Here is a 17,428-nt window from a genome sequence, read left to right as displayed (position 1 = left end):
ATGTGAATGAACTTGTCTACATATGAGGCTGATACTGAAACATGATATTTCAGGAATTGTAGAACTTGTTTTATTCAAAGGATCATCTAGTTTAATTTCAGTTAAAATGTTGTGGATGGTTTGATATGTTTTACATGATTTTATTTGAATAAAAAAAGAGAGATTCCTCCAAGTACCACTACAGGAAAGACAAGTATCACCAGTGGTACCACAGTTTGAGAACCAGTGGCTTAGATCCTGATCTCAACATAAAATCGTCACCCCAAACAAAACATAAATATCTCTAACCTCCACACACACACACACACACACACACACACACACACACACACACTACTATAAAGTCCTAGAAGTATTTCAGTTATACAGTACTTACAGCTCTTTAACTATAGGCCTGTCTTTCTACCAAACATACAGACATTGACCTTGTCCTCACAGTTCACTTGAGACTGCAGCTGCTCAGTTATTATGTTATTTCTTAAAATATAATCATATACAAACCATAAAGTCAGCAGCATGTCACGCTTTACTCTCATTCGGCTGAACTCGGCTCCGCTCGGAAACGCTCGGAAACAATGGGCGTGCTCGCCTGTGGTGCGTCTCAACCGGCGGTACAATCGGATGATCCCGGGCGGGCGGAGCCAAGTAGGAGGAAATGGTACCGTTGGCTGACTGCTCCCAAGAAAAACCGGCGACGAGCATCCATACCCGGCAGTTTGACCGCACATCTTCACCGCTTTCAGCTTCATCACTTTCCGCAACAGCAAGCGAGCAAGGCAAACCTCTCAAGCAGGACTCCAGTCACCCACATTTAGCTGCTTAGACGCCGGGCGACACTTGCATGCTGACATTTCTAGAAATATCCGCGAAGGACTCGGGAGATTAACGTTACAGATAAACCGCTGCAGGATGGAGACGCAGATACATGTGCCCGTCGGGTCGCCGGTAATCCGAAAAATCCCCATTTTCGTGGACGAACACGACGTGACGGAGGGGGCGATGAAGCTCATCAAAGAGCTGAGACCGGCGTGGGACCCGAGCCGCGTCAAGACCAAGGTAACGTTAGCCGCCGTGCTAACGGTGCTATGCTAGGCTAGGCTAAACGATTGGCAGCTCCGCAGCATCACGGAGCAGGAGCAGGAGGAGGAGGAGGAGGAGGAGGAGGAGGCCGACACGGTCACGGTGTATGCCGACTCAGGCTCGTTTATTTTTGAGCAAACCACACACGGTTAGCCACACTCTCCTCATAACTCATGAATGAAGTCGTCTTATGTTTGATATTCATGAACATAACACGATGACGTTACCAAGCAAAGCGAAGACTTAAACTCCAGCTAAGCCAGCACCGCTAACATCTATAAGTAAGTTAATATTTCAGTCACAGACAGCTTTATATTCACAAAGCACTGAAATGCAGCTTAAAGTGAGGTCGTGTTAGTGTGACTGGTGGAGAAATATGATGATTCAGTGCTAAAGGAGGCTGACACACCTCCACGAAGGCTGCCTGGTAGTTTGGTGGATGGTGACTGACAGTCAGCCTCTGCTCTCACTGTGTGACTGGGTGTAAGTGATAGAAACATTAGCTGTGGCTCTGCACACGATAAATACGTTTTAAACTGAATGCACTACAAATGCACTCAACTAAAAGTTAGCAGGGCTGTTACAGCCCAGTAATACATGATGTAGAGTTTATACTTGTAGTATTTTAAACGATATAATAGTTTTACATATTCACATTAGTGCAAAACACATGCACACATACACAGGCCTGAAGAAATATATGTAAAAATGCCACAAAACCATGCTACCATTAAGATAAAGGGCACATTTTTTCACAAAGTAAACCAATTCCCCCAAATAAGTGACAAAATAATATACTAACATATAGTATTAATACACATAAAGTCAGGTAAACACACAGATCTGTGTCTGTCCACAAACAAAGGTGGAGGTGTTTTTAAAATCTTCTAATTTAGTCTAAAGTGGAGACTGTGGAGTTGTATTATTCATGAATGGTCAGTGCCAGGAGCAGAAAGGAGGAGGAATGACAGAAAGTGGAGTTTGTGCTAAGTTCAGGACATCATCTGTTTCTGACCTGTAAACACTCACACACTGCAAAATGCCTTAAAAGGCAGTTTTGGGGGGAGCTGGTTTGTCGCCTGCTCGGGGGTTCAGAGAGTCCTGCTGAACGGCTCCGTGCGATGGAGCTTTGTGTCGGAGTCAGAGAGATCTCTGACGCTCTCAGCTCTCGCTGCTCACTTGGCAAAATATTGTTCCACTATATAAAGTTACACCCCACATGATCCATGTTGAATATGTAGTTTGATCTGTGTGTTTGTGGCCACTGACTGCCGATTATAATAAAACACTTTCATAAACTAAATTTCTATAGATTCAGCACAGTGTACCTTTACATAAAATCTAGACTGAAACTAACAATTATTTTCATACTTAATATAATGTTCTAGCAGTGTCAATTTTCTACTGGCTTCTTTTTATGTCACCATTTTGATTCTGTTTAATTCTCCACCTTAAACGACTTTAATGTGCACACCTTACTTTTTTACTGACTTCACCGTCCAAACAAAATAAACTAGTTCATGTTAATGTTCTCTAATGAGTTGCTGCACAAAACACTGTTTGATTTGGTGGACCGACCGTGCAGCTGTTGGTTCGTGGTCTTCTGGTTAAACCGCGAGCTGAACTCTCCTTTCCTCTTTTTTTTTTCTTCCTGTGTCAGTGTTGATGCAGGTGTTTTCTTTAGAACTATTGAATTATTTATTTTATTTTTTTATATATATATTTTTTTAACCCTTTCTAAGCCACTCTCGACTCTAATATGTTTTACTCTCTCTCTCTTCAGCTGAATGCTGACGTATCTCCACCTGAAATGTAAAAATATTAGACTGTGGTTTGTCCATCCACAGCTATTGTACAAACTAGGGATGGACATTTTAAGTAATTTTCATATTAAAATGCTTAAATTATTACAGAGTGCTCACAAAAATAAAAAATAAAAATCTAACATAAGAATAGGATCTGAATTGAACAAAAGTGAAAATGCAGTAGGGTCAGAGTTAATCACAAACATTAAGATGTTGCAATAATTTGGCTGGTTTACTTTTTTTTTTTTTATCTCCAGCCTCTGAATCTTAACAGGAAATTGGCCAAAGACAGGTAACAAAAGCGTCTGAGTGCAAAGATCAAATGAAAACTCGAACATTATCTGCATCTATCAACGAATACTGACATCCCAATCGAGTACTGCACACTCGAGTATTCATGTACATTCCTAGCTGAAACATGACGGTGCAACATGGCAGACTCTGTGAAAAACAACCCGTCCCTACATTATAAAGATGAACACACATGAAGTGAAAACATACTACTACTATTACACAGTCAATCGTTAAACAAGAGAATATTTTACTTGACTTTCAATGACTTCATTCAACTGTTACAGCGCTACACAACATTACACGTTTAAAGAAATTAAAGGTTATACACATCATCTTAGAAATATAATATAAAATAAATTCAACTGTAAGACTAAAACCTTCATTTGAGATTTTGAGATCAAGAAAAATAAAATCGAAGATTAAATTAAATAACTTTCCTGAAGACACTGACTGTCAGTTTGAGAATTACATTTACATTATAGTGTGTTTCGAGATGTAGCAGTGTCAGATTCATGGTATAAATCATTCATGGTTTAAAACTTGCTTTCTGAAATTCTACTAATACTAATTAAACTAATATATAATAAAATGATATAATTGTGAACTGTATATTGCAGCTTTGTTGGACTGAAGCAACAGTAAAAACACAGAAAATGACTCTGTGTCTGTATATTAGATATTATGCACCCTTTCTTGTTTTATACATACATTCTGATTTCTGTTTGAATATTTATGGCAGCACACTCAAACACTTTATTCACCATGCTTCACTCCTCTGACTCCAGTGAGGTGAAACTGGAAAAAAGACCTCTTAATATCATGATGTTGATTTCAGACATGTTGCAACATGTTTGTGCTTTATTCCGTATGGTAACCGCAGGTAGTCAGGCAGGTGTATGCATTTTTTACAGTATGAAAACATGCACAACATTCTTGATTCCTTATTAAACATTGCCATATGAGAACATGTCTATTTTTAGAACATCTGGCATGCAGCACCTTTAGAGTGAATAAACGCACAGACAGGTAATGGCACATATCACTAATCAAATGTTTTCCATCATAATAAACTCTTATGTCACTCCTGATTGGTGATACAATGACAAATCAGCCAGTGTCAGATAGGATCCAAAGAAATTCATTCCTAACTCACAAATGTGGGAAAGTGAAATAACCCACCAGCATGAGAGAAAGAAAAATATAAGTGTCAGCACATTAAAGATATATGCATAATTAATTAATCCATTATTATACAACACTTCATTCTGACAAAGTAATTGGACAAAGGTCCTTCCATGAGTGCCATTGTTCTAATATATTAATGTTATATTAACACTCTTCTATCAGAGATTGTAACAAATTTGCAACACAAAGATGAAGTAGCTTAAAACACGAGGGACAACTATTCATGGCATACTACTGTTAGAAACTGAATATGATTAGCTGATAATAAGCCTAATCAGCCACCTTCAGAAATCAATCGATGCAGCATCAATAAAAACCATAATGATAACCAGTATGTGTGTACAACCAAAAACTAAGATTTCTCACTAAAATAAGAGCTGGTTGGTGGATCAGATACACGCTGAATGAAACATAGATTTAAAACACTGATACACTGAGCCAATAAATGATATACAAATAAATCAGTCACTTAACTAATAAATGGCACTAGTAGAACTGTCAATATTACACTTGAGGTTGTGATGTTGTACTGAATCAGCACAGGGCACTACAGGCCTGTGGCCTTCTACCTATGACTCAGTCACAGTGGTGCTGATATTAACTATAACATCACTCCCTCTTGTGCGATAATAATTTATTTATCATCTCATCTCTAGTAAACATTTTCAGTTCCCGCCACCATGGAACTGATTCTTTCTGGAGTCTTTGTACAGTCTGCGTTCACCACACCATCACCACAACCTAACACACGCAGGAGTATGTTGTTGAGCCGTCTGTTGTAGAGACTCGCCTTGTCAGGAAAGGAAAATGCATAATTGATTCCTTGTAAAAGGATCAAGTGGCCGATGTGTCATTGGCAGGTCAAAGTCTGTGGAGTAGTTCTGACAGTGGACAGGATTTACTGCATCATTTACTGCTCTTACTCTCAGGAGGCTCACTTTGAACACCGCTATGACAACCATGTGTTTGCATCCTGCTGGCTAATCTCTCTGGACGTGATACTCCACCCATTCATACACCTGCAGCTGAGGCCGTGAAACTGTTTACCTCGATCTGTACAGGCCAGACGGGCAGAGCATTTTCTCACTGACCGCCGCCCAAACAGGCTTCTTTGTCCCATGGGATGTTTTTGTCTAATGGTGCTCATGTGGAGTGGTACAGCAGCACGTACACAACTGGCAGGTGTACTCACTGAGCAGGTCAGAGCAGAAAATGGAGTGTGAGATTAACAGGAAAAAAACCTATAAAAAAAAAAAGCCAAACGTGATATTTGGTTGAGTTGGAGAGGATGTTCTCGAGCAGTGGGACCTTTGTTTTGATGAAAGCGGGAAGCTCTAAATGTGGTGAGGTACAGCAGGGCAACACTGTTGACAGAAACACCTGATTAGCCCCGCCACCTGGACAGGATAACCTTTACTGTAAATATACACTGTCCATTTCAAATCATCCCACACACATGCTGAGTTCCTGCAAACAGCAATGTGAGCCAACAGCAACAGAGCAGCAGTCTCATCTTACAACTTTCTTAAGACAACACGAATCGTCTCTGCCAAGGAGCAGCCGCCTCAGTGCAGAGCATAGATTGATTTACAGATTAAAAAAGTCAAATGTTATGCATATGGCTGCATGTTTACCTCTGTCTAGTCCAAGCTTATTGCCGCCTGTTGACATATTGATTGCCGGTTTTAACGGTGTATTGTGTGGCGGGTGGAAGGGATCAGTCGCGTGGTAGCAAAGGCGTGTATGCTTGCGTACGTATGGTCATAACAGGGATGCCTGCGTGCCCATCTTTGTGGTCAACCACGTGTGGAATGTCAGATATGTATGAGTGAGCGTCTGAGCCGAGGGGGGCGATGCCGGCTTTGTGTATGTTGTTTATTGTGCTCGCTGGCGTAGGATTGACTGGCCCACTGGTTTCCACTAAAGGGATGTTGTAACTCAGACATTTGACACAGAAGCCTTTTTTTTTTTTTTTGCTTAGTTTTCACTTTAAAACAGGAGCTTGACTTCTTGACGTAACCTTTACTCATTAATGCAACACCAACACCTCCCTGCAGAAGAGTCATCAGGCCCGATGCAACAACCACTGATGGTTTTTAGTACGAATGGTTTCAGAGACCTTTCTGTCCCATTCACCAATCTCATTTTTATATAATCACATAAAGAATTCAAATAAAAATTCACAAGTGGTTTAGAATTCTCACACGAAAAAAAACAGTCCTTGAACGTTTGTGCATTTGGGGGGAAGAGGGGTTATGTTCCACATGCCTGTGTGTGCGTTTGAAAAGTTAGTGTTTTAAGAGTCGTAATTAACCTTGATCCGTGTCTTAAACTAAGCCATGTTGGGTGCTTCAATTTGAGGGAATTGGGTCATGACAGTCCTTGAGAAGTCCTTGAATTAGATGTTTAAGAAGGTGTTGGAACCCTGGTCTGCCTTCCTCTACAGGAGATGAGGATCATTATTACCATGAGGATCATAATGTCTAAATCTGAATAAATGTTAAAGAAATAAACAACATTTAAATAAGTAAAGTTTTTGAACTTTTTGATGCCTATTCACTGAGACAACAACTCCTAAGACTTTATTGGCATGTTTTGGTGTGGTAACTCACACAGATGAGTAGTTGCCAGGAAAACGTTGACACTCCAACAGCTGCGTCAGGGTCGTCCATGGGAACATCCTCTGCTGCACCTGACAGTGTCACTTAAATGGAAAGTTTTCTCTTCATTGCTCACATGTGTCCTTGAAAGTTTGTGAATCTGTAGGAAGAATCTTAAAGTAGGCTCTTTTGGACCCTTGAATCTGAGGATAAGCCTGGAAAGTTTAGAATTGAATGTCGAAGAACACCCTTATGTCTTCTTGAAGTTGAGCCTGATTAGGCTGCTTTTCTTTAGCAAGACCTTTTGATTTGTATAAAGAGAACATGACTTTCTGTTTTTTTCTCCATGCGTCTTATTGGGGCTAAACAAACTTGGCAATGAAGCAGTCTGAGGGCTGAAGGCACATGTGACAGTGATTCAGTTAAGAATGTGACTCGGTGTTGAGAATGTGGCGTATGATACATTATCTCATGTAGGTCAGAGCTGCATGACCTGAAAACAAATGATAGTTTCACAAAGTCTCTCGAGGACATTCGAAATCTGTTTGGGAACTGCTCTGGTGTCCGTACAGTCGGAGGTCGGAGGTCGGAGGTCTGTATCTCCGTGAGCGGTTATATGACGTCTTTTCCTCTTTCAGCTCTTCACTGACGGAACCACCAACAAGCTGGTGGGCTGCTATGTGGATGACAGTCCAGAGGACGTGGTCCTGGTCCGAGTGTACGGGAACAGGACGGAGCTGATTGTGGACAGGGACAATGAGCTCAAAAGCTTTCAGGTAGGGCAAAAAAACAAACGAGTCAAATGGGATGTGATCTCCTGTCAATTTACAGTAAAATCCTCATGTGTCGTGTGTCATCCTATCTCTCTTTAAGGTGCTACATGCTAACGGTTGTGCTCCTCGCCTCTACTGCACCTTTCTGAATGGCATCTGCTATGAGTTCATGCAGGGAGACGCTCTTGGGACTCAGGACGTCAGGGATCCTTCATTACTCAGGTTGGGACACTTGAAATTGGCTTAGAGATGGTTGAACTGTAACACCGTGCAAAACAGCACTGTGCGATCGCATCAGGTGTCTACACTGTACGTTTAGACAAAACTACTTTACAATGCAGAAAGACCTCAACGCCGCAAAGGTAAGAGGAAAATGAAGCAGCACGTGAATCACATGCAAATGACAGCCGGCAGACAATCCATACTATAAAGACAAGTGAATGAAGGACCTTCATGACTGCAGCAATTACTATAAAGTGCTGAAACCAGTTAGTACTAATACTTAATCTGGTAACACAAATTGTCCTTGGTAGCTGTACACTCTATTGTCAGCTCAGTGGGGTCACATGATGTATTCAGTTGTTTTCATTGGACTCTTTCCAGGAACTCTGCAGGAGATAACTTGTCCTCATCTAACCTTGCTGATAAATGTATCTAAATGCTGTAGCACGGCTGTCTTTCACTAGACTGGTTTCTTCAAAACCAAAAACAGTCAGGCGCATACTTCATGTTGAAATGTAGTCATGATAATTACTATATTGGTCTTTGTGTGTGTGTCTCCTCTCAGACTGATAGCCAGGGAGATGGCTCGTATCCACGCCATCCACGCACACAACGGCTGCATCCCCAAACCCAACCTCTGGATCAAGATGAGAAAATACTTCTCCCTCGTGGCCACAGAGTTCACCGACCAAGCATCCAACATCAGGTGAGACCAGGCTTCTTCTTTGCACTTCTTACTAGGCGCTCCTGCTAATGGCTCAGCACACACGCAGCGATAACGATGCAAATCGCGCATGAAGCGCAGCTTCATTTGCCTGTAATATTAGTTAAGGGGACAGAGTCAATTTGCTCTGAGCCCGATATCATCTGAGAGCACTCAGCAAAGTCATTTTATCAAACGTTTTAGCACCAGGGTGTTTCATTTCCTAGATACAGAGGTATCTACAGATGATGTACATACAGAATAGATGTCCAGCTTACTGGAGGTAAGGAACGTGGCCTCCCTTCTGCCAGAACAGATGAGAATCTTTACACCCACCTGTACTCTTTAGCTACATCGCCTTTTTAGCCACTGTAGCAGTGTCGGTCAGAGTGGTTTCCTCAAACAATCATCAAATCAATATTTAAACTCAATTAAAAATGGATAAATCAGTTGGAAGACAGTTGGACATTTAGAGAAAGTTCAGCACAAAGTTATTTTGCTAACCTTGCTGCCACACAGTCGACTGTGTGGAGGTGACCATAGATACGTCCAGTACACTGCAGACCAATAGCTGTGTTCAGTCCCAGCCTGCTCTGTCATCACCTCTAGCGTGTTTTAATGCAAACTCACCAAATGGTCGTTATTGTTAGCATCATTTTCAGTTTCTGTTATCAGAAAAAAGTATGAAGTACGGATTTAATCACATGTATTTAACACAACCAGCTGCTTTATAATCACAACATAATCTCTCCGCTGTGTATTCAGGGATATATTGACATTTGAAAAGATCTCAGCCTCTGTCTTCTTCACTGGTACACGGCCTCTAAACTTCACTGGGCAGCTTTACATCATAGCTTTGCGAAAGGTCAGCTTTCCCCGTAAACACCAGGTCAGCATTTTAAAATGTACAGACACCGAAAGTCGTTCTTGAAAAGTTCTGTTTCAGTCTGAACAAAGAGCTGAAGCAGAAAGGAAAAAAGCTGAGTTGACATGTTTAGTGTTGACGTACTCTTTGATGGTGAACGTTGTATTTTGCCTGATGAGCGTCACTTGTCATGATAAGCATGTGCTAACACTTAAAGCTCTGCTGTGCTCTGCCTCATCGCAGCCTCAAAGAGCTGCCAGCATGGCTGCGGACTCTCTTGTGAGTAATAGTTTTTGTAAACTGATTTTATACTCATGATTTCATAAATAAATGCACGGCCAAGAATAGAATATAACACTCTTTTAGAGGTTGCTGTAACAGCTGACGTGCTGCCTGAACCAGACTGCCTCTGAGATATTCGTGCTGTAAAACCTGCCCGGTCCCAGCTGATATCTTTGTTCTGATGGCTATTAGATTAAGTCCAGCATGTGGCTTATATAACTGTAACAATAATAGCCGGCTGGATTAGGGAATCTGAGGCATGCAGCGGGCCAGCAGATGTTTGCTCAGCTCAGTGTATCAGGTCTCTTCCTTGGTTACACAGACAGCTAGAGTGTCCTGGTCCAGAACAGGAGACAATTGTTGCTCTCAGCCCAGATGTTAACAGGCATTTTCAAAGAATTAGCTGACAGAGATGTGAGGCCACTTCCCGTAGATCAGCAGCAGTTGGATGGGTTTGATGTACAACAGGCAGGGGTTGAATAGTTGAGACACAGGCCACAGGTGAAGAAGAGGCAGAGAGCCAGGCTGGAACCTCCAGGGAGAGTGTGTGTGTGTGTGTGTGTGTGTGTGTGTGTGTGTGTCACAGCCTCTCTCATCTCCAGCCATCAGCCTGACTGTGGATTAAACCCCATAAGCCCATTACAGTTAGCACAGGGGTCTCTGCGTAGCACGCCAGTCTGGTTGGCTGAGGCGTTAACCCAGCGACTTAACTCTTTCTCCATTAGCCAGTAATACCACTTTCAGGCCGACTCACGCCGACGATACGACGTGCTCAGTGTGTGTCATGTGACCGGGTCTGAGCGCAGATCTTCAGCAGGCCTGTGTGAGATAAGCAAAGGGGCAAACGTTGATATGAATCCGATTCTTAGTGTGTAAATCACAAATCAGATGTTTAGGATCAGATCTCTTTTCAGGAGCAGACATAGTGCTGTAGCTATGGTAACTCCCAGCACTGTCCGCTGAGAGCTTGTTTCTCTTCAACTGTGATCCCAGGAGCCAGCAAGCTCTGGCCCCACTGAGCCTGTGTGCTGTCTGTGCATGTTGCTCTCATTAGTTTGTGACTTACAGTTGTACTTGTTTTCACTTTGTGATCATGCTTTGGCCAATAATAACAACTAGTGAAACTATTTCTCTCACAGTACAACTGTACAAGTGAGCTGAACGTTCCACATCTCTCCCTGTCCAGAATCCAGCAGGAGGTTCCCAGCAAGGCGGTTCTGGAGCAGGAGATGGTGTGGATGAAGGAGCACCTCTCCACCCTTGGCTCTCCTGTGGTGCTCTGCCACAACGACCTGCTCTGCAAGAACATCATTCACAACAGCAAAGAGGGTGGGTGTCTTTTACCTAAATGTTACTCAGCAGGTCTGAATGTCGTCCTCTGCCCACACCCTGAAAAATGCTCCCTCACCCTGCTGCCATCCAACGGCTCACTGACACCCAATGCAGTGGTTCCGATGTCTGTGAGAAAGTATGTGACGTCCTGTGATCATGGTACAGATTACAAGACAAGGATTAGAGAAATGTAGAGTGGCTATTTGATCATTTACCAAGTGTGTATATATATCTCATTGAGCTTTTCTAAAGCTGTCAGAATGTAAGTAGTTTTTGACTTTGGCAGAGCTGTCAGGAGATCCATTATCACCACAGGATGTCACCTAAACCCCCTCGGGTCAGTTAAGCCTGCAGTTTGCCCTTCCAATTTTTGCTAACAAGCTAAAGCTGCAACAGGTTGCGTATGCTACACCCTCCTACACATCTCCTTAGTGGCCAGAGGAGACTTTACAGCCGTTTTTAAGCAGGTACACATCACACACATTGTCTCACTGTCACTCTTGTCCTCTTTTCAGGTCACGTTCGCTTCATAGACTATGAATACTCCAGCTACAACTACCAGGCCTTCGACATCGGCAACCACTTCAATGAATTTGCAGGTTTGTTGAACCACAGCGTGATTCATATTGTTAGAATGAATGTATTATCTGTACAGTATAGCCTCTTATACATTTGTGTGTGTGTGTGTGTGTGTGTGTGTGTGTGAGATCAGGAATGGCAGAGGCAGACTTCGGGCTGTACCCCAGTCGTGAGATGCAGATGGACTGGCTCAAAGTGTACCTGCAGGCATACAAACTGTTCACCAAGAAAACCGAGGAGGTCAGCCCACGAGAGCTGGAGACGCTCTATGTACAGGTCAACAAGTTTGCTCTGGTGAGGACACACACTCTCTCTCTCCCACACACCCACAGCCTCTCACATTACTTGAATCTGATATCTGATTTGTCTCTTTAAGGCTTCTCACTTCTTTTGGGGCTTCTGGGCACTCATCCAGGCCAAATACTCCACCATCGACTTTGACTTCCTCGGGTAAGTCCCCGTGTGAGCGCTGTGGTGGCCACCCCCACCTCTACCCCCCGCGCTTGGCATTACATAAGTGCACTGTGTTGCAGTGCGGGTTTAAACTGAGCATTATGAAAGACTGAAACCAAAAACCCTGAAGCCAACGTGTCTCTTATTTCTATTGTGAGCATCCGTACCACTTAACACTTCCTGCGTGTACACCTGTAACACATACACACACCAGGTACCAGGTTTGCCTTTCCTAGTGGTCCACAGACAGGAAGTAGACCTAAAGTCTCAGGTCTGAGTGATGCGGCGCTAACGCTGTGCTGTTACTAAAGTTCTGTGCTCAGCCTGTCAGTAAAACTCCTCATCATCCAACACTCTGTACAGACACAGGTGTTTTAAAAAGAAACTGACTCGGCGTCATTTTCTTTACCCAGTCACAGTTGGCTTTTCTGTCATGCGGGACAAACTCAGCACGAATAGCATAAACGTCAAGTAGGAATCGGTGCGTTACCTGGAACTAGCTTTAACTTACCGATTTGAGGAATCGGTGCGTTACCTGGAACTAGCTTTAACTTACCGATTTGAGACAACATCAACCTATACAAAGATGGACAACATGACCGCTCCCTTAACATGACCGCTCCCTATGATGGGTGGGTCTTCTTGTATGTGACAGCGAGCCTCCTCTTTCCGTGCCATCACCACCAGTTTGTTCTTGTGTCTCGCAGGTACGCCGTGCTCCGTTTTAACCAGTACTTCAAGACCAAACCTGCAGTGATGGCCCTGCAGATCCCCGAATGAGAGGAGGCAGGAAGACAGAACGCGGAGAGAAGACAGGAGGAATGGTGGGAGTGGGGGCGACGGGTGTTATGCCGGGACTTCCTGTAGGGTGGGAACTCTTCTCTGTGAGCCAGCTGTTGATGGACCACTGCTCGGTCTACCTGACATCCTTTTCTGCAACAAGCGCAACTACTTTTTCATTCCTCCAACTTAGCTCCATGTCTGTCACAACTCTAGCTCAACAATTGTAAACCTTCCACGAGTCCTGCGTGCATGTATGTATGTATGTATGTATGTATGTGTGTATGTGTGTATGTGTGTGTGTGACTGAATGTATGATTGTGTATGTTCAGAATTGATCTCGAAACCTGACGTCTTGCTTTCCCTCTTTGGGCGGCTGAACCAAGGCGTAGAGAGCACAGCAGTCACAGAGTGCAAGGTAGAGATTGACTTCAAACCTGCTTTATTGTCTGTCACACTGGCGCCAAAAATGTTCCACAACGCTAGTAATGAAGGTCAAAAGAGGGGCGAGACTGTTAAGGGTTCGATGCTGACATTAACAGATAGTTCGTTCTGTCCTCTGTGCACGACATCTTTGGCTCAATGCCACGGCTTTGCCTAGTTTTAGTTAGACACCGACTACAGATGCATTTCACCTGGGATTGGTCAGAGTCTGCATGTGGTGTGAACGCTGAGACCATTCCTCCTTGCATCTGTTTTTAAGTTCTAATCTGTGCGATCCTTCCTCTTTTTGACTTTGGAGCCTTATCTGCAGAGATCACCTATGTGTAAAACACTTTTTTTCCATCTTTTTTTTTTTCTCACTTCCTCTTCTAGTTATTCCGAGCAAACTGCTGCTGCTCCAAGTCTAAGACAAACTTTTCTGCGTGCTAGTGAACTTTTCCCCCTGACTTGATACTGAGCGTGTGGAAGAGCTTGTAGGTTGAGTCACTATTGTGTTATAGCAATCGGTGATAGAGAGTACCTAAATGTGCATTTATTTATTTATGTGAAGACATTGTGGATTATTTAACATCTCAGGTTGAAACAACTCTTCACTTTGAGTTGTGTTGGGACGCAGACTGGAAGAGGAGGGGAGGTAGATGTTGGTTTAAAAAGAGGCCACCTGAGTAAATGTCGCTGTGTGTGCGTTTTTCCACCATTTTGACTTTTATGGTTAGAGCGAATCGCTCCGTTAAACTTTCCATTTGAGCTTTCCAGACCTCTCGGAAAATCACTGCCCGCGTCAGTCACCCCACCGCTGCCTAAGCGCTCCTCCCCCTATCTGACCCTTCCGCATCTGTTCCCTCCTCACGTTACCATCTTTGACCTCTTCCCACCTTACTTTTGTTTCACGTGTTTCGCGTTCGTCTGATGGGATTGAGGCAGTAGCACCTGTTCCACGGACCATCTTAACATCACAGACCGCACTCAGCCACCCCCCTCACTGTAATCCATTCACATTCACATCCCAGATTTGCAGCCGAATTTTGTTACATAATGAGACATCGCATAAGTTCTATCTGGGGGTCAAATTTAAGTCTAGCTTCCAAGAGAGGCAGGAATGGGTTATCTGGGGCTGTGTTGCTGACTTGAGATCAGCCATTACTTAGGAGCATAGACGGAGCATCAAAGCATTATAAGGACATTTCTATGGGTCTGTACGCGTTTCCTTCTAGGACTGTGTCCACTCTGAGGTTCATACACTACAAGTTTAGTATGGTACATATCTCCAGCAGTTTAGTTTTGCACTTCCATAAAGAGGAGGCTTGTGAGATATCCAGCATCTACAACTGGATCTCACCCTTCGTCTCTTTCGTTAGGCCTTCCACAACGGCTGTACACCCACGTCTTTCAAACCTGACGTCCCCAGGTTGCAATGCAAAGTTTCTCTCGTGAATATGTAGTCTCTTGAAAAATTGAGAAAATACTGAAAGATGTGATTTGTCATGTCATATCAAATATGACCCACCAAACATTTAGACAAAAAAGAAAGAAATTGGACAGGCAGCAACCAGAAAATGGTTTCCATTTTTTTCTACAACTTTTTGCTTTAAAAAAAAAAAAACAGCAACAAAAAAAAGCAATTCTAAAAATAATTTGCTGAGCAGGACCAGTAAACTTAATCTTCTTTCCCTTTTAAATAAGAGACGAAATAAGAGAGTTTGTCTTCAAGGCCTTTACTCATTCATTTCTTTTTGCTGACAGCTTCTTTCCGTTTAATCATGGATTTTTCTTACACAGTGACGCCTTTCCTCCAGTCACTATGAACTTAAGCACAGGATTCACTCTGCCACATTCATGAATGAATCTGAGCTCCACATATTCTTTTTTCAAGCTGTTGATTCATGTTTGGTTCCAGAAAAGGGACGCCTGCCCAGCAGGGGGAGACACTGAGCTACGACCTTTGTCCTCCAATGCAGGTCTCATGTAACTGACAGGCTTAATAATTTACCAAGTGAGCAGCAGCCCGTCAGAACAGCAGAACAGACTAAAGCTTAACTGGTGTTAATGTTTTCCAGTCAGTACTGTTAACCTGAGGAATGACACAAGTGCTTCCAGAGGGATCGCATCTATATTTGAAGTGTCCCGAGAAGTGATGATCAGAGCCTTCTGAATGTGAATTCTAACTCGGAGGCTGTGTGAGGCTAAATGGGTTTAAGAGTACTCATATGATGGGACATCATCTGGGAGCAAAAAGCTACCGACCATTGTCTTGAAAAAGCTCAAATCACCCACGTCAGTAGTGCATTTTAAATTTGAGAATAATCAAGAGGCCTTTATTTTAGAGAACTAATAGTGGGATAATCTGCTTAGTAGATTTGCAGACAAAGACCAAATTAGTGAGCTTGCTGCTTGAACGCACAATCCTAATACCGCGGTAGGAATTTAGCCTGGATAAAAAAGGCATTTGCACTCCATGAGCAGTGAATGGATTTGTCAATTCACTTAACAGAGGACACTGAGTCCGAGTAGACCTCATCTGGTGACACAGTTTGGGATTTTGGAAGAGGAAAGTTTAGCCAGGTTTACTTTAGCAGTCACTGATGTTAAAAGCTAGAGCTAAATGTAAGGTTGAACTAAAAAAACACATTCCGCACAGAATTGAGGTTGTCCTGAAAACTTTGCACTTGTTTGTATTTTATCAGCCGTTTGGTCCTTTAGTCACCTTACCCACTGTGTTCTAAAAGTTCTGCACCAAAATCATCTCTGTGTCACTGAAGTAGTCAAGACCAGTGTGTGTACTCCAAAGGCTTAAACAGGCTGACACTCGTAACTGTACGTTTAATTTTTTTTAGGTACGATCCAAACCATACAAACACGTCAGCTTGGAAAATGATTGACAGGTTCTTAAAGAGTAACTTAAGCTGAAAAGCAGTGTGTTAACTTAAAAATTTTTTTTTGGTTGAAAGTTCCAAGTCTGTCTGCATCTGTAACTATACCCAACTGTGATGTAACAGTGTACTGACACGCCCATATAAGAGCAGCAACATAAAAAGACCACTAGACGACAGCAAAGACGAGATTTCCAGCAGGCGTTAAGTTGCTCTTTAAATACTGAAACTGGCACTGCAGCTGTAGCACGGTCATTGATGATTAGCTTTCAGCTGCGTCCCACGGTCTTTGACATTTGTCTTTGAGATGGATCGTTTGATATGTTATGTCGAAAAAGCCAAATAATAATGGGTTAGTGCTTTGTTAAACTACTGTTTCCAAAGTCTGACATTATCAGTCATTTCAGTCTGAATCTACAAATGGGTTAGTTACGATGTTGATATAACTAAAATGATTCTTGGAAAAACTTAGTGATACTTTGAAGTATCCAAAGGCAGATTAATCTTCCTACACGTCTTGGTTGTTTATCATATTTGTTTACCAAAAGCTTAGCTAAAATTAGCTAAAGGTTTTGCACTGTTGACTGCACTACCGATGAAGTTTGACACTTTTTGTTTCTGAAGTTGTGAACCTCGAGACCACAGAATGGGGAAAAATGAAGAAAAAAAACCCCCTAAAAGTATCAATTTTGTACTTCAGACACAAAGATGACTTTTGTCTCATGACGTTGCGCACTGGGTAAGGTGACAAGAAGCCAAACAAGAAGTTTTGACGGACATTGAATGAAGTTATTGAAAACGTTCCCTGTTTGGCGTTTCTGTGGCGACCACTAGTCTGAATTCTCTTCATGTTGTTGAACAGGGTTTATTTATTGAGTGAATCTAACACTGCATTTCACACCTTCTTCTTTTTGTTTTCAATCATACCAAAATGGTTAGCTTCAGAGGGTTTCGTTTGAGATTAACTATTTTTGTGTGTGAATGTACTAACTTAATTTTAAGAAACACTGTACAGATAACAGATTTTTTTGTTTTTCCTTTGTATGCTGATATTTACTTTTTGTAAATGCTTTGAGCGCTTTGTAAAGGGACCCAGCGTTTGGCTTGCAGATGTGACTGTAAATGTACTCATCCACTGCTAAAAGGAGATGCTGCGTCAGT

The 17,428-nt window shown here is 42.5% G+C and overlaps 1 protein-coding gene across 1 annotated transcript; it reads left to right on the top strand.

Annotated features, from left to right (window-relative positions):
• Positions 1–614: 614 nt before the first annotated feature.
• On the top strand, positions 615–16,890 carry etnk2 (ethanolamine kinase 2). Its single transcript, XM_027281846.1, has 9 exons — positions 615–1,056; positions 7,603–7,740; positions 7,838–7,959; positions 8,525–8,665; positions 10,996–11,138; positions 11,657–11,740; positions 11,854–12,014; positions 12,097–12,170; positions 12,881–16,890. Exons 1-9 carry the CDS (start codon positions 910–912, stop codon positions 12,951–12,953), a joined length of 1,083 nt encoding a protein of 360 aa, XP_027137647.1. The 5' UTR covers positions 615–909; the 3' UTR covers positions 12,954–16,890.
• The last annotated feature ends 538 nt before the right edge of the window (positions 16,891–17,428 follow it).

Source organism: Larimichthys crocea, chromosome I (genome assembly GCF_000972845.2).
Source record: "Larimichthys crocea isolate SSNF chromosome I, L_crocea_2.0, whole genome shotgun sequence".
NCBI classification, from domain to species: Eukaryota; Metazoa; Chordata; class Actinopteri; family Sciaenidae; genus Larimichthys; species Larimichthys crocea.
The sequence above is the reverse complement of the archived record's forward strand: the minus strand, read 5'-3'. Positions and strand labels throughout refer to the sequence as shown.

Coding starts and splice junctions, on each gene's coding strand:
- etnk2 (XM_027281846.1), top strand. CDS start 910: ATGGAGACGCAGATACATGTGCCCGTCGGGTCGCCGGTAATCCGAAAA. Junction 8,666..10,995: donor GACCAAGCATCCAACATCAG/GTGAGACCAGGC, acceptor CTCCCTGTCCAG/AATCCAGCAGGAGGTTCCCA. Junction 11,741..11,853: donor CCACTTCAATGAATTTGCAG/GTTTGTTGAACC, acceptor GTGTGAGATCAG/GAATGGCAGAGGCAGACTTC.